Here is a 16,301-nt window from a genome sequence, read left to right on the forward strand (position 1 = left end):
TTAATTATTTAAAATTCCAAAGTGCAACAACTCACAGCTTAGTGACTGTAACCTGCTGAGCCTCACATCTAATCCAATCAAGGCCAATATACTAGGCTAAAATTCCCTTTTCAAAGGAGATAAATTTATTTTTTGGATATATTATTCCCTTTCCCATTTACAGTTGACTTCAGCAATGAGTATTTTCTGCTTCYCTATTTGGAAGGGAACGTAGGCTATCATACCATTAAGGGAGAAAACCCCRATTTGTTGTAATATCTGTGTTGCCAGACTGGTATCCGTGAGCTCAAATAAATTGCTTCCCTTCAGCTTTGAAGTCAGTGTTCTCAAATTAGTTTACTGATTTAGAAGTAGAGGAATTTTCTTTACTTAAGCTTCCTGAGGTGTCCGTCAGTTGCAATGCACATAGGAAACCTTTTCAAGCTGGAGAGTCATTTTGTTTGCGAGTGTGCTAATGGGCTACAGATATTAACAGTAACCTGTTAGAAGGTAAAACAGATTTTTTTCCCACTTTGCTACATTTATTAAGCACATTCACAAACTAAAAAAATTGAGGACTAARTTTCCATAAAGTCACTTAAAAAGAAATTGCTTTCAGAACATAATTCTATGCATGAACGCTCAGGCAATCAGGCTAAAAATAGAAGGCAAAAAGGAGAGAMGAGCGTAACACAGAGTGAGGAATATGAGCATTTTGATAAGGATACAGTTCTTCGCAGTGGAGGAGGAAAACCTGGGTTTTATGCATCTTTGGTACTGGATTTATGGGTGGGGAAGAGACCTAAGTTTACAGCAGTAGATTTAGCCAAGAGAATCAACTTGGAGTATGATAAAAAGTCAGAGCCTTTTGTAATAGATATTTTTATGCCAAATATAATAAAGGGGCATTTATAGGAAATCCACCTCTTAGTCCATCTGTACTGTAAACATAGCAACCACGTATGAAATCAGAAGAGAAGGAGAGGAAGGTGGGCAGAGAGGTTTTTTTTTTCTTTTTTGCTTTTTTAGTTATTTAAATGAGATGTATGTAGTGGTTAAATGTTTTGTCACAGCAAAGTTAACGGTGTCTGGARAGGGTGAATCATCTTCGTGTCCCATCTGTCAGTCTGCTGAGTATGAAAAGATAAGAGCCAGCATACAGTACCTTTGATTCATGTGCATTTAGAACTGCAGGTATGCGTTTTGTCATCAGTCACTGCAGTGTGTTAATGAAACACTAATCATCAAAGTGGCTGTGTTCCCTGGGAAGCTTTAGATGACCTTCCTCACCTAGAACGGGAGAATATACGGTTCACCACTGGGAGAGAACTTCTCATTTTTTCCTCAGACTGCAGACGAGAAGAAAATTGTGAGTCTTCAAATATGTCTTGTTCTTGTTTTCATAGTATCTTTTCATTGTTATGTGAAAAGAGATGTTAGGTTTCCTCTGATCTCAGAGGACCTTAATTTCAAAAATGGAAAGTCGCTAAGTAACAAATAATAGTTCTTTTTTTTTGTTTGTTTGTTTGTTTGTTTGTTTGTTTTCTTGATTGCTTTCTGCTTTTTTCACCATCTCGTACTGGTAAGGTTATTACTTTGGCCTGGAATTCTCCATAATTTGGAATTGAATTTCATTCTTCTCTTCCCTTTTCTGATGAATTCTACACTTATGTATTTCTGTGTATTGTTTGTTTGTTTTTAATATTTTAGCATTTAGGACAAGTTTGTGACTTTAGCTATGTCTTAAAGAAGCTAAGAAGTGGGGAAAAGCCACTGGTGAGCATGTATCTGACTCTTTTCAGAAGATTGAGGAAAAAACAACACTTGTTCCTAGCTTTTACAGTCCATGCAGACTATGGATTTAAATGCAGTCCATGCATTTAAATGAATGCAATAAAATAATTTGTAATGGAGGATTATATATTGTCTGTTCAGAAGACCCAAAACATTGATCGTATATAGCAAGCTAAGTGAATTTGATTTTGGAGAATAAAATGAGAACAGGGGACTCTCTTATTTTGATATTAGGGCACAATTTCCTTTTTGCAGCAGGCTCAGAGGATGTGCGTGTTAGGCAACATAGTTCTCTCTGCTCACTGGTTTGTGAGTGAAGGCACATTGTGCTTGTGAATTTGCAAGGGAAATTCCTGTTATGTCAAGTGTCTGAGGTGTAGGTGTTGTGGTAGAAAAAAGGACACGATCAACAGGCCGCAGAGCTGGAAGGTGGGATGGTGTGATGGTGGGGCTCAGGAGTGCTAGGGGCACCCATGCATTACCCTAGAGCTCTGCGAACGGTTGCTAGCTCCCCTGTCAAATGTATTGGCCTTTTTCGTAAAGTGAAGATAATTCCTTGTGCCCCTGCAGGTGGATTGTCACACAGTTCACAATATTCCACAAATCTTTGTGKTTTGAAGTCAAACAGTGACCATGTGGTTAATACAATTTGATCGTAATTGTTCAAGGTTTGCATCGGGGAGTAAAGCRTGGATATCGGTGTGTGCTAGATTATGTCAGGTGAGCACTTACCTGTTTACAAAGGGGAGCAGAAAAGGCTGTCGAGAAATTTCTTTTATATCTTTTCTTTATGGGGAGGATGGGGCTAACAGTCTTTCAGAAAAGAGTGGAGTGAGTTGAAAAAAAGGAAAGAAGAGAAAAGCAAGGGAAGGCTAAGTTACAGTGTTTCAACTTTTTCATTATAATTGTTTTTAAAGATTATTATCCTTCTTGTAGGAGACAGGAAAAATGTGAACAAAGCAGTCAGAAAAGACTTTTAAAAAATTCTTGGGTCCGGTCTGCTGTGCTTAACCCATGACACTTTTAAGAAATAGCTTTCAACAGTGTTGTTTCACAGAATATCATCTACCCCAGGGGTATAGCCTTTCTGCTATGTCATAATATTTGAATGAAATTATGCCAATTGTTGAATGATTTTTAGTATCCTTTGCAATGAGACACAAGGTGTAAGTAAACTACGGAGCAAGCACTAGGGAGTATAGATACTTCTTTGATTCTTGCGTGAGTAGCGTTTCAGATCTTCCCCTGCCTCTTTGAGAGGCCAAGGACAAATTTCTATTATGGAAGGCACTGTATAAATGTAACTAAATACATGTGTCAGTAGTGAACTCCTGTGGCTTCTCTGATTTAAAAAAAAAGTATATATATATATATATATATGGTCACTGCTAAAGTTCTGGTTTTGATCTTTCACATGACTGGCACATGTTATTCCAGATATACCATGTTACTTTATCCTTTTAGAAAGGGTTGCTCAGAGAAGTAACGTTGTGTAAGGCAAAAGCAAAGTATGGTGTGATCTAACAAGTATTACACGCTTTCATGGGTAAAAAAAATTAGATTAAATAATGATGAAACTTGTAAGGGATTTAAAGTGTTACATTTTATGAAATAATTTAACAGTTGAACTAAGAGGGCAGGATTCCTAGGAAGGAATTTGCCTGTGAGGCAGGTTACCTTTATTACGTGGTTGACTGCATCTGTCACTGAAGTATCTGGCTGTAGCTACTTGTGGAATTAGTGCTAGGGCGCTCACCTGATCCATCTGGAGATTCTTCTTCAGTATGTAAGAGTACAAAATTACTACAATAAGGGAATTCTGAATAAACAGTTTACGTGTGCCCAGTATCTTGATCTGTTCTCAAAGAAAGCTGAAGTGCAGGCTCTTTCCTTCTGAAGATGTGTATCACACTGAGAGCCTAAAAACACTCAAACATTTCCAACTATGTGACTGCCAGTGCTAAGGTACATTTCAGCTTGCTTCCCAGCAAGCTGCATAACCTGGACCTGACACTGGAAAAAAAWTTTTTTTTTTAAGTCACTTTGAGTAAGCTTGTAATTGGAACGTTACAACAAAGTTAGAAGGCTGCCAAAATTAAACAGAATTTGCCCATTGCTTAAAGGTAATTTAGTTCTTTTTATTTTGTCTAAGAAAATAAAGATATAGTAATAAAATATTGTTTTTATTTGGAAAAGAATATTAATTAATGTGCCAGGAAAAGTTTTAAATAAATTCCTCAAATGTTTTTATTTTCTACAGTGATTCTTCCCATGAATGAGTAAGACCATAAGCACTTGGTAATTGTATCTAGTATTGTAGCTCCACACCATTATTCACTGACATCAGTCTGTGGTGAATATGTATTGCTAGACAAGATAAAAATTATGATCTGATACTTGTAAATATGTAAGTACTTGCATACCTTTATTATTATGAGTAGTGCTGTTGAGTCATACACTTAAGTGTGTGGGAGGAGGTAGGATCTAACCCTTACATAACTAAATTGCTTTTTGAGGGTAATGCTTAATGCATTTGCGGCATCCTGTGATTTACCTTTATGGATTTTAAACATAGGTAACCATTAATGCTCAGTAAAGGTTCTCTAGGTAGATTACTCTTGTAATTCCTGAATTGTTATGATTCACTAGTTGTCACTGTAAACTAGCTCCTGGGTTGAAATTTGTGTGTTTTTAGAATATAGAAAAATTATGATGTTCTATTAGATATTATAGGAGGAAAATAGACACTCTTTAGTGTCTAGGATTACTAGTATTAAACTTTTCTAAGGGTCCCTTCAGGGGAGGGAGAAGACTCAGATTTTCAGTTAAAGCTGCCTAACTTGAAAACAGTAACACCACTACCTTTCTTGGTATATTCAGAAACTTTTTTTAAAAAAAAGTTTTCTGCCTTTCAGTAAGACTTCTAATTTTAAATCATAATTTAAACCTTTTTACAGGATTGTGTGGGGAGGGGAGGTAAAGATGATTAGATCCTCTTTTTTAACTATAAATACCACTTAGTTTCAACAGATGGACTGCAATGGAATAAAATAATCAAGTATGTTTACAAACCCTTGTTTCTAATCAGCTGTTCCGTTGGAGAGAAGTAAGTTGCTGTGTACAGCTTGGAGGCCTGAGTCACTAATTCACGCACAGAGGTTGTTGGGTAGCAGAAGCATTTTCAACTGGGCCCTCGATGCTGTTAAATCAGTTTGTTCACGTGGATTGTCATTTCCTGTGCCTCTAGGACAGTTTTACTGTACTGAAACCAGCAGGTTTAACAGGGRATTTTATAGGTGGACAGGTACGATATTAGGATCCTCGCAGATCCACTTGTGACTTAAGCTCACATGTCAAATCTTTCATCTCACAGGAAATAKGAAACCTTCTGTGCTTCATCAGGAAGGTTTAGGACAAATACTGTTGGTGTRGTCATAAGCTTGGTCTTGTGCTCAGGCCTATTTTGGAATCTTGCTGTTTGAAGTGATTCATGCCCAGCTCAGTGAGGGTTATGGCAGTTCTACAATGCTTCCAGAGCAGTTTCGTTTTTCATTATTTTAGAGCTTCATGGCTGTTTTTGTGGCTGTTTWTCTATGCTAAAGCATGCATGGATTCCTATGCAAACAAGAATGTTGGTCAGCTGAATGTCATTTGTTAATGACTGCTAGAAAAAGCTTCTTGAATATATACATAGCTGCTTATTCTGGCAATCTACATGTTATGAAGGTGACTAAAAAGAAAATACAAATCTTCTTCCCTGACAGATTTTTTTAAATAGTTGGCTACACGTTTCTACAAAGATTATACAGGGAGTAATCCAATTGAAGTTACTCAATTCATTGCTTACAGATAAGAACATATATGAGCTGCGTAGTGTGGTCTTTCTAGAACAGTAAGAATTATAATCAGTCTTTAAGACTTAGCAGCAGCTGGTACTTCCTCCTGAAAATGACCCATGTTCGCCAAGTTTAATCAAGTTAGGAGGCCTTCTGAGTAAGTGTAAAGAGAGAAGTTAGGTCTTTTTATCTGTTGCTCTGAATTATTTTAATGGTTATATACCTTGTGTATACATATGTTTTCACTTCCTAATCAGATGTCTACAGAATACTTTGCACTATGCATTTCTACTTTTAGGTCACTTCAGATTTTTTTGGAAGTTCTTTTTTTCCCCAATGAATTAACTTGCAGTTTTCTCCATTTAATAGGTAGCATGAAGAATTCTATGACTTCTAGTAGCAACTATCTGGTTGCTTTTATCCCTTTGAAAGGTAGCTTTATCTCAATGTGAGGAATTTGTAGCAAGCATGTATGGCAAATTTATCATCTTGTGTTTAAACATCTGTGTTCATTTATGCATAAAAAAGATGAAGTAAAATCTGGTTGTATTAGTGTTTACTAATACAGTAGTGTTTACTAGTGTTTCTAGATATGAAGTGAGAATAAGAAGAGTAAATCATATGAATTTTATCACATGTTGTCCCTGTGACATATTCAAAATAGTAAAGGAAAAGGGAGTGCAGATTTATGGGCTTAATTAATTTTTAGTTTTCAGCATTTTAGTCTCTTCATATAGAAAAACCTAATACTCAGCCCATATGTAGGTGAATAATGTTATGCTTTTCCTTCCAACAAGCATTTTTATAAATTCTATTCCATATGTGATTTATTAGCATTAGCTGTCTTTCAGTGTACCGTTTTGTGTGTTTCTCTTTTTCTCTTTTTTCTTTTTTGCTTTGTTTGTGCAGATGTTTGAGGAGAAAATCAGCCTTTCAGCTTGTCATTGGCAGCTATCTAGGTTGTAACATAACAGAAGTGTTTTGTTTATTGTTTTTGTTTTCACTGTATGTTATGAAGCTAACAGGTAATTTTCAACATTTATCTGCATAGTTTCACATTGTGGTACAAAAGCGTTGTTCGTRTCTGATACCTTTTTCCGCCTTGGTAGTGCAGAATTGGGATTCTGCTGTGCTCAGTGTTTCAGGGGAACAGGTGGTTGTTCCCAAAGCTTTACTCAGAAGAAACCAAGGAGAGAAAGATGAGGCAGGACAGAGATAAGAACACTAGTTTGCAAGTTTTGTGCTAGCTCCGCCGTCTGTTTTCTTAAATATATATTGTAGTTCAAGTTTGATAGTTGTTTCTGTATATGACTGGAAAAGGAACGCTTGGAACCCTTAGATGCCTATCTGAATGTTTGCTATAGCTTTGTATTCCATTTGATGTTTTGCTTATGTTGCCAAGTAGGCAATGTCAGGGGTGAGCTATTGCTCGTCTTTTGTAGAGGAAAGGCCACTTTGAGCTAGTCCAGCTCAGGAATCTAGTGTACATGCATTTGTTTGTATTTTTCAGGATAATTTTCTTAGTTTCAGGAAAACATGAATTGTTTGTGCTGATTCTTTGGTTGTTAACAATTTTAAAGACTATATATTTTTTATCCTAATCTTTTATAGGATGGATAGCACTGTTTTAAAAATCTGTTATTACAGTTTGCCAGTAAACACTACCTGGTGTAAGCTTAATTAATGGTTTTTAGTTTTTCTTTTGTGAGACCTCAGAAGCAAATACCAGGGGCGAATTGTTCAACAGATAGAGCAATGTATGACAGTCATTTTTAGAGTGAGTGGAATTCAGTGAATGGTGGATTTGGTATTGTAGCACCTCATTCCTTTGAAACTTTGTATCTGAGGATAAAAACTAAACAGTTCTACTAGTCTCTCCAAAAGTTCAGTTAAGAGACGTGGTAGAGTTACTTTTGATAAAGCACACATTTCTGTGGAGGAAGATCATAAGTAATCAAAGTCTTTATCCTTATGAGTATCCTTTGGTACACAAATCCACCCAGGTGGCTGGGGGATTATTACACTTGTTGGAAAACACAGTTATTAATGAACAGCCTGGAGTTCACACATTTTCTACAATAATAAAGGTCTGTTGTCCTTTTCTCCCAAACCTTTGCATAAGATTGTACCTAACAAAATAACTTAGCGATCTGATAGTGAGAGGGTTATGCAAAGGTTTCTGACACAAAACTTTTATAACACTAGGTTTATAATACTATTGCAGAGTAATGAAATAATACTGTTAGCCCCAGAAACTGAACTTGATGGCTGAAAGTTCGGTCCGTAATTCTGAGAAGAAAATGTCAGCTTGGTACTTCTTTTTCTATACAGTTTTAAGTTTTGGGGCTTTAAATGCTTCCTTGCGTTACATTTAGATCAGCTGAAAGCAACAGTGTGTATGAGGTATAAAAACATACACTCTATGAGAAGAAATATGTAGCATAACCAGAAGTATCAACCAAAAGCTGAAATTCGTGAAATATTGTGGTTTAACCTGCATCAGGTCACTTAAAGCTGAGATACAACAGGATGAACCAGAAAATACAAAGAAAGGCTTGACACTCCATTCTTATGCAGTTGGCCAAAAAGTGTATGCTGTAAAGAATATATCTCACCTCCACAGCAAATTACTAGCAGTTCAATGTGTTTTTTTTCCCCAGTAATTGGTGTTTATATAATAGCTAATATGATTTTTAAGGAATTTGTGATCTTTTATAAAAGCTTGAAGATACAGATCAGTTGATAGCTATTACAGTGTTTTGGTATTTTAAATATAACTTTGAAAGAGATGGCTTCTACCTAATTTCTACTGCAGTCTTGGCTTATGTGCAGATTTCCTATTAAACTTACCTTCTCTGTTTTTCTTTTTCTTTTTTTTTTCCGTTTTAGCAGAAGGAAATCTTTCTGTTGTTTAGATTTGCAAAACAGATCGGATAAGTATTTTTTTACTGAGCCTTTTAAAGATCTTACTTTGAGCTGTAAAAATTCTAGTTGTACAAGAGCTATCCTTTTGTGTCATATAAAATTTAATTAGTGTTACAGTATAAATGTTTCAGTGTTGGTTGCAAAAATACTGTTTTGGTTTTATTTTTCAGAATTTGAAGTTCTGGTGATCTGTCATGGGGAACCATGTAGGAAAGCGAGAACATAGCACTGAGAAGCCAACCAAGGTAAGAGTGGAAAATACAAGAGGCAGGGCTATTTGAGAAATAGACAGGTTATCAAACTCATATTATGTAGTATGTAAATAGTATTTATGTTGTTTACAAAATTACTTTCACCGTTACTCTTCTACAGTTGTTTATTATAATATACTTTAAGAGGAGAAGGTTCTGTGTGAGAAAATGAAATTTGGATTTTGCTGAGCTGGATATAATGAGAGATGTGGTGTTTTCATGCTTCAGATGTGTATCGGATAAGAAGCTTCTCAGTCATGGTGAAAATGAACCTAGTGAGCTTTAGAAGAAGGCAACAGCAGCAGTTTTTAAGGAAAAAATTATCTGAATAACGTTCTACTTGTTGACAGCTTTCTATTTCGGCCGTGATTGGCTATGGCTAAATATTAATCCATAAGAAAGGAACTTCATGAAGACATTTAAAATAAGAGAATCATAAAGAAAAAGTTTTTCCAYTTTGAGTGATACGGTTTTAAAATCTCCTCCCCAGTAAAAAGAAAAAAAATATCAAAATGTTAATTAGAAGTTGATACTGCTTTTCAGGCCTCTTCTGACACTGTATTTTGTGTTATATATTTTTGACGCTGTGTATTGCAGGAGACAAAGGCTGTTTGCCTTGTAATAATACCTTTTTTTTTGTTTTTCTAAGTTGTACAGAAATAATGTTYACAGAGGTCCTTACTATAAAAAGTTGCTTCTTGTTACTAGCTGTTTCTAACTTTCCTCTTCCCATCCCTTCCCAAAAATATCAGTTAACAGCCTGAGCCCACACTCTAGATTCTGTGCTTTGTATGGAGGAATACAGGTGTTTTGCTTTGCAGTGCCACAGATAAGCAGCCAACCCCAAAAGGTAAACAGGCTGGAAATTATATAGCTACTAGCTCTTTGACATCTCCTTTGGGGAGGCAGAATGTTGGAAAATAGGTAAGCACACTGGAAGGAAKAAGGAGAAAACAGGAGGATCAGAGAATGATAGGCTACATGTGTTTCTGTTTTGTGTGTGTGCAGTGCATTACAGAATGGTGTTGTGGCCCTAAGGTTCAGTTTTAATGCAAAAAGTAATGTGTGCCCTGTGCTGCGGTCATTACCTCAAAGCTTCTGGTTACTTCCCTTCCAGGAAATGGTGTTGTCATGATCCAACCACATCAAATGCACCAAACAGATACCTTTAGCCAAATATTTCAGTTCTTTTCTGATCAAGTTTGTGAGATCCTGCAAATGTAATCTGGCAGGTATTCTGAGCACAACGGGCTGTTGTGCAGTGTGTATCCTCTGCACAAAACCTGCTCAGARAAATACATCATAACTTTTCTCCCACTTTAGGATCACATGTGTCTGACACATCTGGGTGACAGATTGATGAGTTGTCTGGCACGTAGATCCTCAAACTAGAAAGGCTTCTTCAAAGGAATAGCGATAGCAGTAGATGTAGATCCTGCAGTGGTGAGCATAAGGCAGGTGAGCATGAATCTCACAACTAATACGTGAGACAGATCATCAAGSAAATGGATTGTCTGAATTCTTTGTTTTGCCCAACTAGTCCATAAAAAATGCTGTTTCTGCAATCAAAATGGCATTTATTTACCTAAATATTTCTGAAGGTGGAATGTATTTTTCTGTAGTAGTACTCTGTCTCTCACTCATTGTCATGTAAAAATAAAACAGAAGGCCGAACTGAAAAATAGGAAATGCTTTATCAAGATCTCCCTTTATGCACATAGAACAATAATAATGTTGCAAGAAATGATAGGACCACAGATTTAAATCAGGAAATACATGGTTAAGGTGCTACTATGTATTGTGTACAACCGGTCAATCTTGATTCAGTTCTTACAGGCAGTAGTAAAGTTCTTAATGTTAGTAGTAACCATATGTGATACTTTTTTTTTCTCCTTTTAAACTAAAAACTATTCTCATTGTTCAGCTGCATAACTGCAATTAAAATTGGTTTCCCAGCAGTCTTGTAGTATGAWATGGGAAACAATTGTGGAGAACTTGCAGAGACTGTAATGGAAATGAGGAACTGCTGCTCTTTACTCTTAACAGCAGGATTACAGTTAAAGAAGCTAACATTTCATTAAGTGGCCTTCTAAAATTCATTTTTTGAAACTTCAACCTGGTTGCAATTTTTCTGTTCCCCCAAAATACAATACAAAAGGAGAATACCATCTTAGACAGCTGCTTTGAACAAGTGATACCAAATTTGCTGCACAAACATTGTACTGGGTCCTGAACTGAGACCAGTTCTCAAGATAGCTCTTACATGAATGGTGACTAGAGAGACTATTGGCAGACAGCTGCAGTCATAACTCTTACTTGTCCAGTGAATGTCCTGTAATGTATAACAGCAATGACTATGTTTTTGAGTTGACATCTACCTTTGTTTTGTTTTCAGTAAATTTGGGTATTTAAATGACAAAATTGTAGATGGAGAACCAGAAAGTAATTAATTCATCACATTTTTATCATGAAATCAAAATGCTTTCAACTTGGCAAATTTGCAAAAGACAACACGATGGCTTCTCATGCTGTGATGTTTCTTTTAAAATATTGTTGTTAYCTAGATTTATAAATATGCCAGCCTATAATAATTCTTTCATAAAAAAAAGAGGAGAGATAGTGTAGCTAACTGGATGTTTTGAAAACAGATGATCAATTTCACCTAAGTGAGGAGGAAAATATTTACAACAACATGTATGTTTTATTTAAAACAGTAACATATTCTGTCTCATTTCTTTTAGATCTTTCTCTTATTTCCTATGTCTGCATTTTTAATAGTTTTTGTGAGAGGCATAAGTAGTATTCAATGAATCCAGCAATCACAGAATCACAGAATGGTTGAGGTTGGAAGGGATCTAGTTCAGTCCCCTGCTGAAGCAGGGTCACCTAGAGCATGGTAGACAAGATTGCGTCGTGGCGGGTTTTGAATATCTCTAGACAAGACTYCACAACCTCTTCAGGCAGTCTGTACCAGTGCTCTGTCACTCTCACTGTAAAGAARTTTTTCCTCATATTCAGGCAGAACTTCCTGTGTTTCAGTTTATGCCATGTTGTCCCTTGTCCTGTCGCATGGCCGTGCTGAAAAGAGCCCGGCCCCATCTGCTTGACMCCCTCCTTCAGGTACTTATCCACGTTGATAAGATTCCCCCCTCAGTCTTCTCTTCCCCAGGCTGAAGAGGCCCAGCTCTCGCAGCTGTTCCTCACAGGGCAGGTGCTCCAGCTCTCTGATCATCTTCATAGCCCTACGCTGCACTCTCTCCAGTAGCTCCATGTCTCTCTTGTACTGGGGAGCCCAGAACTGGATGCAGTACTCCAGATGAGACCTCAAAAATAGCATATTTTTAATATATTCTAATACAGCAATTTCTCTTGTATCTTTTTACTTTGAATGGTTTTAGACTTTGCAGTCTTGTTAATGCATTACTAGGTTTATAAATCCTTATCTTAAACATTTCAAGTTTATTTAATTTTGTTCTTAGTACTAGTATTTGGATTTAAACTTACACAAATATATCTAGGAGCAACAACAAAAGAGTAAGTTATTCCCCATGCCCTGACTGTCTTTAAAGACCCTGAGAGCTTAAGGTAGAATTTAGAGTGGTTGAAAAAAGTTTTACTGGTCTCCATGCCAAGTTGTAGTTTATTCTGTAGAATTTGACACCATTAAACTACAAATTGCTGTGTGCTGTTCTAGAATAACTAAAGCTGCCTTAAGTATTATGCTAGTTCAGTTCTCTGCAACACTCCTTTTTTGGCTGCCTCCCTCAGYGAATTCTGTACAGTGCCTTCTTGGTACCTACGGAAATTGGCCTTTAACTTCATTGTTGATTTTCCAGGAACATGGGCGTAGAAATGACAATGTAGTCATTGTCTCATGTATCCTACAACAAATACCAAATGCAGAAAGTCCTCGCAACCTGGTTTCTGTGTACCTCTGGTCACATAGTGTCATGGGGCACTGGAAAGCAAGATTGTGACCTGTAACAAAAGATCAAAACCCACACCCCTGCCTCGTGAAAAGGATTGCTCAGAAAGCTTATGAGAACCTGGAATGTGTTAGATTATTGGCAATATTGGATCATCTGCCTATTTTATGTCCTTGATGTACGTTGGATGTGCTGTAAATAAATAGCAAGGAACCAAAACCAATTGCTATGTCTGATACACATTTCCCAGAGTTCTGACCAAACACCCAAAAAAGGTATTTGCCACAGTATATTATTTTTTTCACAGGCAGAAATTGAAAACAGATATAGTAATAAAGCATATAATTTACAGGTTAATAATATTTTGTTTGAACTATATTAAATCTATTAATAATGATCAGGTCTTGCTGCATAATAAACTTATGACTTTAATTACCMTATGTATGTACCTGGATACTGTAATATGTCAGTGTTTGATGTGATAATTTTAGAAAACTAACTCGTCTCCAGCATTTAAAGGGAACCCTGCACAACTGAGTTCAACTTAATTGCTATGGTTAACATTGGTATGAAAATTACGACAATATGAAATAAATCAGATGATTACTACAATGATTCTCAGATTTTTTTTCTTCCTTACCTTTTGTCCCTGTTCATCTTGCTAATGTTCAGAAATCTCTCACTTTGCCTAGTCTGACTCTTGATAACATTAATAGAAAGTTTTATGGCTGTTCTTGATGAGGAAAAAGGTTGGATCAGTAGTTGTAATGTTCACTTCATAGACACTGAACAATCTGCAGCAAAAGGGTTTTCACACAGATCTCCTCTGATGCTCTGATTCTCAGCGTTGAGAAAGTTTAAAGTCCTAAACCATCTTTGTGGTTTTCACCAGGTGCTTCCTCTTGGTATGCATTATAACGTATCAAGAAAGGAAAAAACAGATTAAGTCTTATTTTTATTATTATTAATTGCCCCCAAGTGTTATTTTTATAAGATAAAAAGGTTTAGTTTTTAATATGTACTGTTTGAGAAATGCTTGAATTATACAGATTATATGGATTTTGGTGTCTGGGAAGGCTTTGTGGGATGTACTTTTACTGAGAACATTTACACATGTTCKTTATTTTATTTTTTTTAGTATGTTTAAATGCAGTAGTCCTATTATCACACACAAAATAATCACAGTGCAGACCTTTCATTTTTTTACTTATTGAAGCTGTATAACAGTATTTTTTCTTCTCCTGTGCAATGGAGTTTTTTACTCACCGTTTTTTTTGCCTTTTGCTATAAAACAATAGACCACAGAGGCTATAGTGTATCTCTTAAACAAATCTCTCTGAAAATAAAGGAAAAACARGAAAAAGTTTAAAATACTGTGTTGTGAGAGCACAAGTTTTTTGTGAGAGATCTGATGAGCATTTTCATCGACCAGTTTTACATGTTACACATTATAGGAATTCTCTTGGACCTTTGAACAGCTGATATCCACTGAAGCTGGTGTCTGGTACAGGAAAGCATTGCTTTAACAAGAGGCAAAACCCCTTCTGAGGAGTGAATGGAAGTTCTGGGAACTCAGGTTAAGCGAGGCCAGTTCAATTCGATAGATGCCCATTTTCTTCAAATTCTGCCATTGACCTAGTTTTTTGGCCTTAAGCAAATCCCTTTGTGCTTGTTCTCTCCTTCTATTTCATTTCTTAACCTTCATACTGTCTAACTAGATTGCTGAGACAGATGCAGTGTCATTCTGTATTAATAGCAGAGTACTTTGAGACCTTGAGTGGAGCCTTGAGGCATCAATGTGCTTCAGCTAGTGAGATGGTATCATAGAGATACACAAATGACAGTACTGTTCAAAACCTCTGAGAATGTGAATTATGTGATGACTATGACAATTTTATTCAAAAAATTAACTTTGAGAACAGAATTCAGTATTGTATTGGAGTATATGTCTAACAGTCAAGCAAGTAGCTCTGCTAAAGTTAACAGGATCAATTTGTGTGTCTAAATCTGATTGTATTTAAATTCTTGACTGTTCATTAAACTTTATAGCCATTAGTCTATAATTGTTAAAATATTTAATCTTTCCAGCATCTAAAATATACAGAGATCATTGCAAGTGTAAACTGCCGGAGCTGGTAGTTTTGTGCTTCTGTGTTTCAACTTCTTGTTTATATCTGCATGCTGCTGAAGGTAGCAAGGCTTCTGCACAGAGTAACTGGTAGAAGAGTTAAAGCAGGGAGATGACAGATATGAGTAAGGAGCAAGTTCTTGCAGACCTGCAGTGCCTGTATTTAGAGCTGTCTGAATAGCGTAGTATTGGCAATTTTTTCACTAGTTCTGAGTTTCACTGAAAACATGAGTAAATAAGGTAGCTGTTATGTGAAGTGCACTGAGAATGTGCACACAACTGCTAAGTACTGATGTTTCTTGATTTAGGTCTCGAGCTGGTTAAGCCTGCGCGGCTGTAAAAGGAAGAGGCGCAGTCGCTGTGGTTTCGGCTGGGGAGGAGGCAGGGTCTTTGGCTTTGTTCTCCCACCCTCTCCTCAGCCTGTAGAACTGTTGAGAGAAGAGGGAAGTGCACTCTCTTCTTTTTAAGGTCTTGTGCATGAGATGTTGTGCTGTTGCAGTGTGGTTTCCATCATATCTACTTCGTGTCAGCTCTGATACAGAACTAGGTGAATGTCCTTTCGAATGAGTTTAATGATAATACCGCTCAAATTAGGAAGGATTTGGAAGAACAGGGATGTAATGCACTGTCCATTCTCTGTGAACTCTTTGTAAACCACTCTAGTTGCCGAGGTGGCTTCTGTTATTAGAGTCAACCTGTACTGCAGCCTGAGAACACTTTGTTCAACATTTTAGCAACTTCACACTGAAAAAAGGTGAGGTTGTTTATATTTTTAATCTTGAGAAAGCATCAAGTGACGTGGAGATCCTGAAATGGACCAGTATGTTCTTCCTCTCATTACCTTTTGRGGCTTTGACTATTTTGATGATTCGTACGTCAGCATGCTACATCATGTGGTGATACGTTGCATCACCTGCTCTGAAAGTGTGTGAGAAAGGTCAGCCTAACAAATTGGAATTTCCAGTAATTATATTTCATGAGGCCCTTTTAAAAAATAAATAAATAAAAGAGGGGAGGAGGATCTTTTACTGTAATATATTAACTTAGAACTTTATTACTTTTGTGAAATCAGTGACAGTGTTAGAGTAATGGGGAGTGCATTCTCACTAATGGAAAGCCTGCCAAAGTTTACCTATGGGTACTTGGGACCAAACCACAAAAGAATCCCCATCTTCCACTTGTGAGATGGGGAACAACTGACCTGTAACTAGTGTTCYCTCACTAGTGTCTTAAGAGGACTGGTGATTCTTCCTATAAGACTTATCACAGTATTAAATGCCTGTAAAAGTGCACTGTGAAGTTTACCCTCATTTTCTTCCTCTAATGCTAGTTCTGTTTTCTTTGATGTTCCTGTGCAGCAGTTGGAAAGAGCAGCATTGGAACCAAGTTTTAACTTCCCTATTCTTCCTTATTTGTACTTTTGTTAGTGTAAACTGCCTGTGAAGGTAGGTAACTGAATGTA

General features: G+C 36.7%; 1 protein-coding gene across 2 annotated transcripts in view; it reads left to right on the forward strand.

Moving 5' to 3' along the window:
- Positions 1-1,327: 1,327 nt before the first annotated feature.
- The window catches only part of MBP (myelin basic protein), a 104,321-nt gene continuing 89,347 nt past the window's right edge, over positions 1,328-16,301 (forward strand). The window contains exons 1-2 of one of the 2 annotated variants that reach the window (XM_085323752.1): positions 1,328-1,348; positions 8,705-8,779. In XM_085323752.1, coding sequence (XP_085179878.1) covers positions 8,729-8,779 — 51 coding nt within the window. In that variant the 5' untranslated portion in view covers positions 1,328-1,348; positions 8,705-8,728. The remainder of the gene's footprint in view (positions 1,349-8,704; positions 8,780-16,301) is intronic. The other variant, XM_085323751.1, reaches the window with a different exon arrangement.

Source organism: Rhea americana, unplaced genomic scaffold (genome assembly GCF_003343005.1).
Source record: "Rhea americana isolate MKP2758 unplaced genomic scaffold, rheAme1 scaffold_87, whole genome shotgun sequence".
Lineage (NCBI taxonomy): Eukaryota > Metazoa > Chordata > Aves > Rheiformes > Rheidae > Rhea > Rhea americana.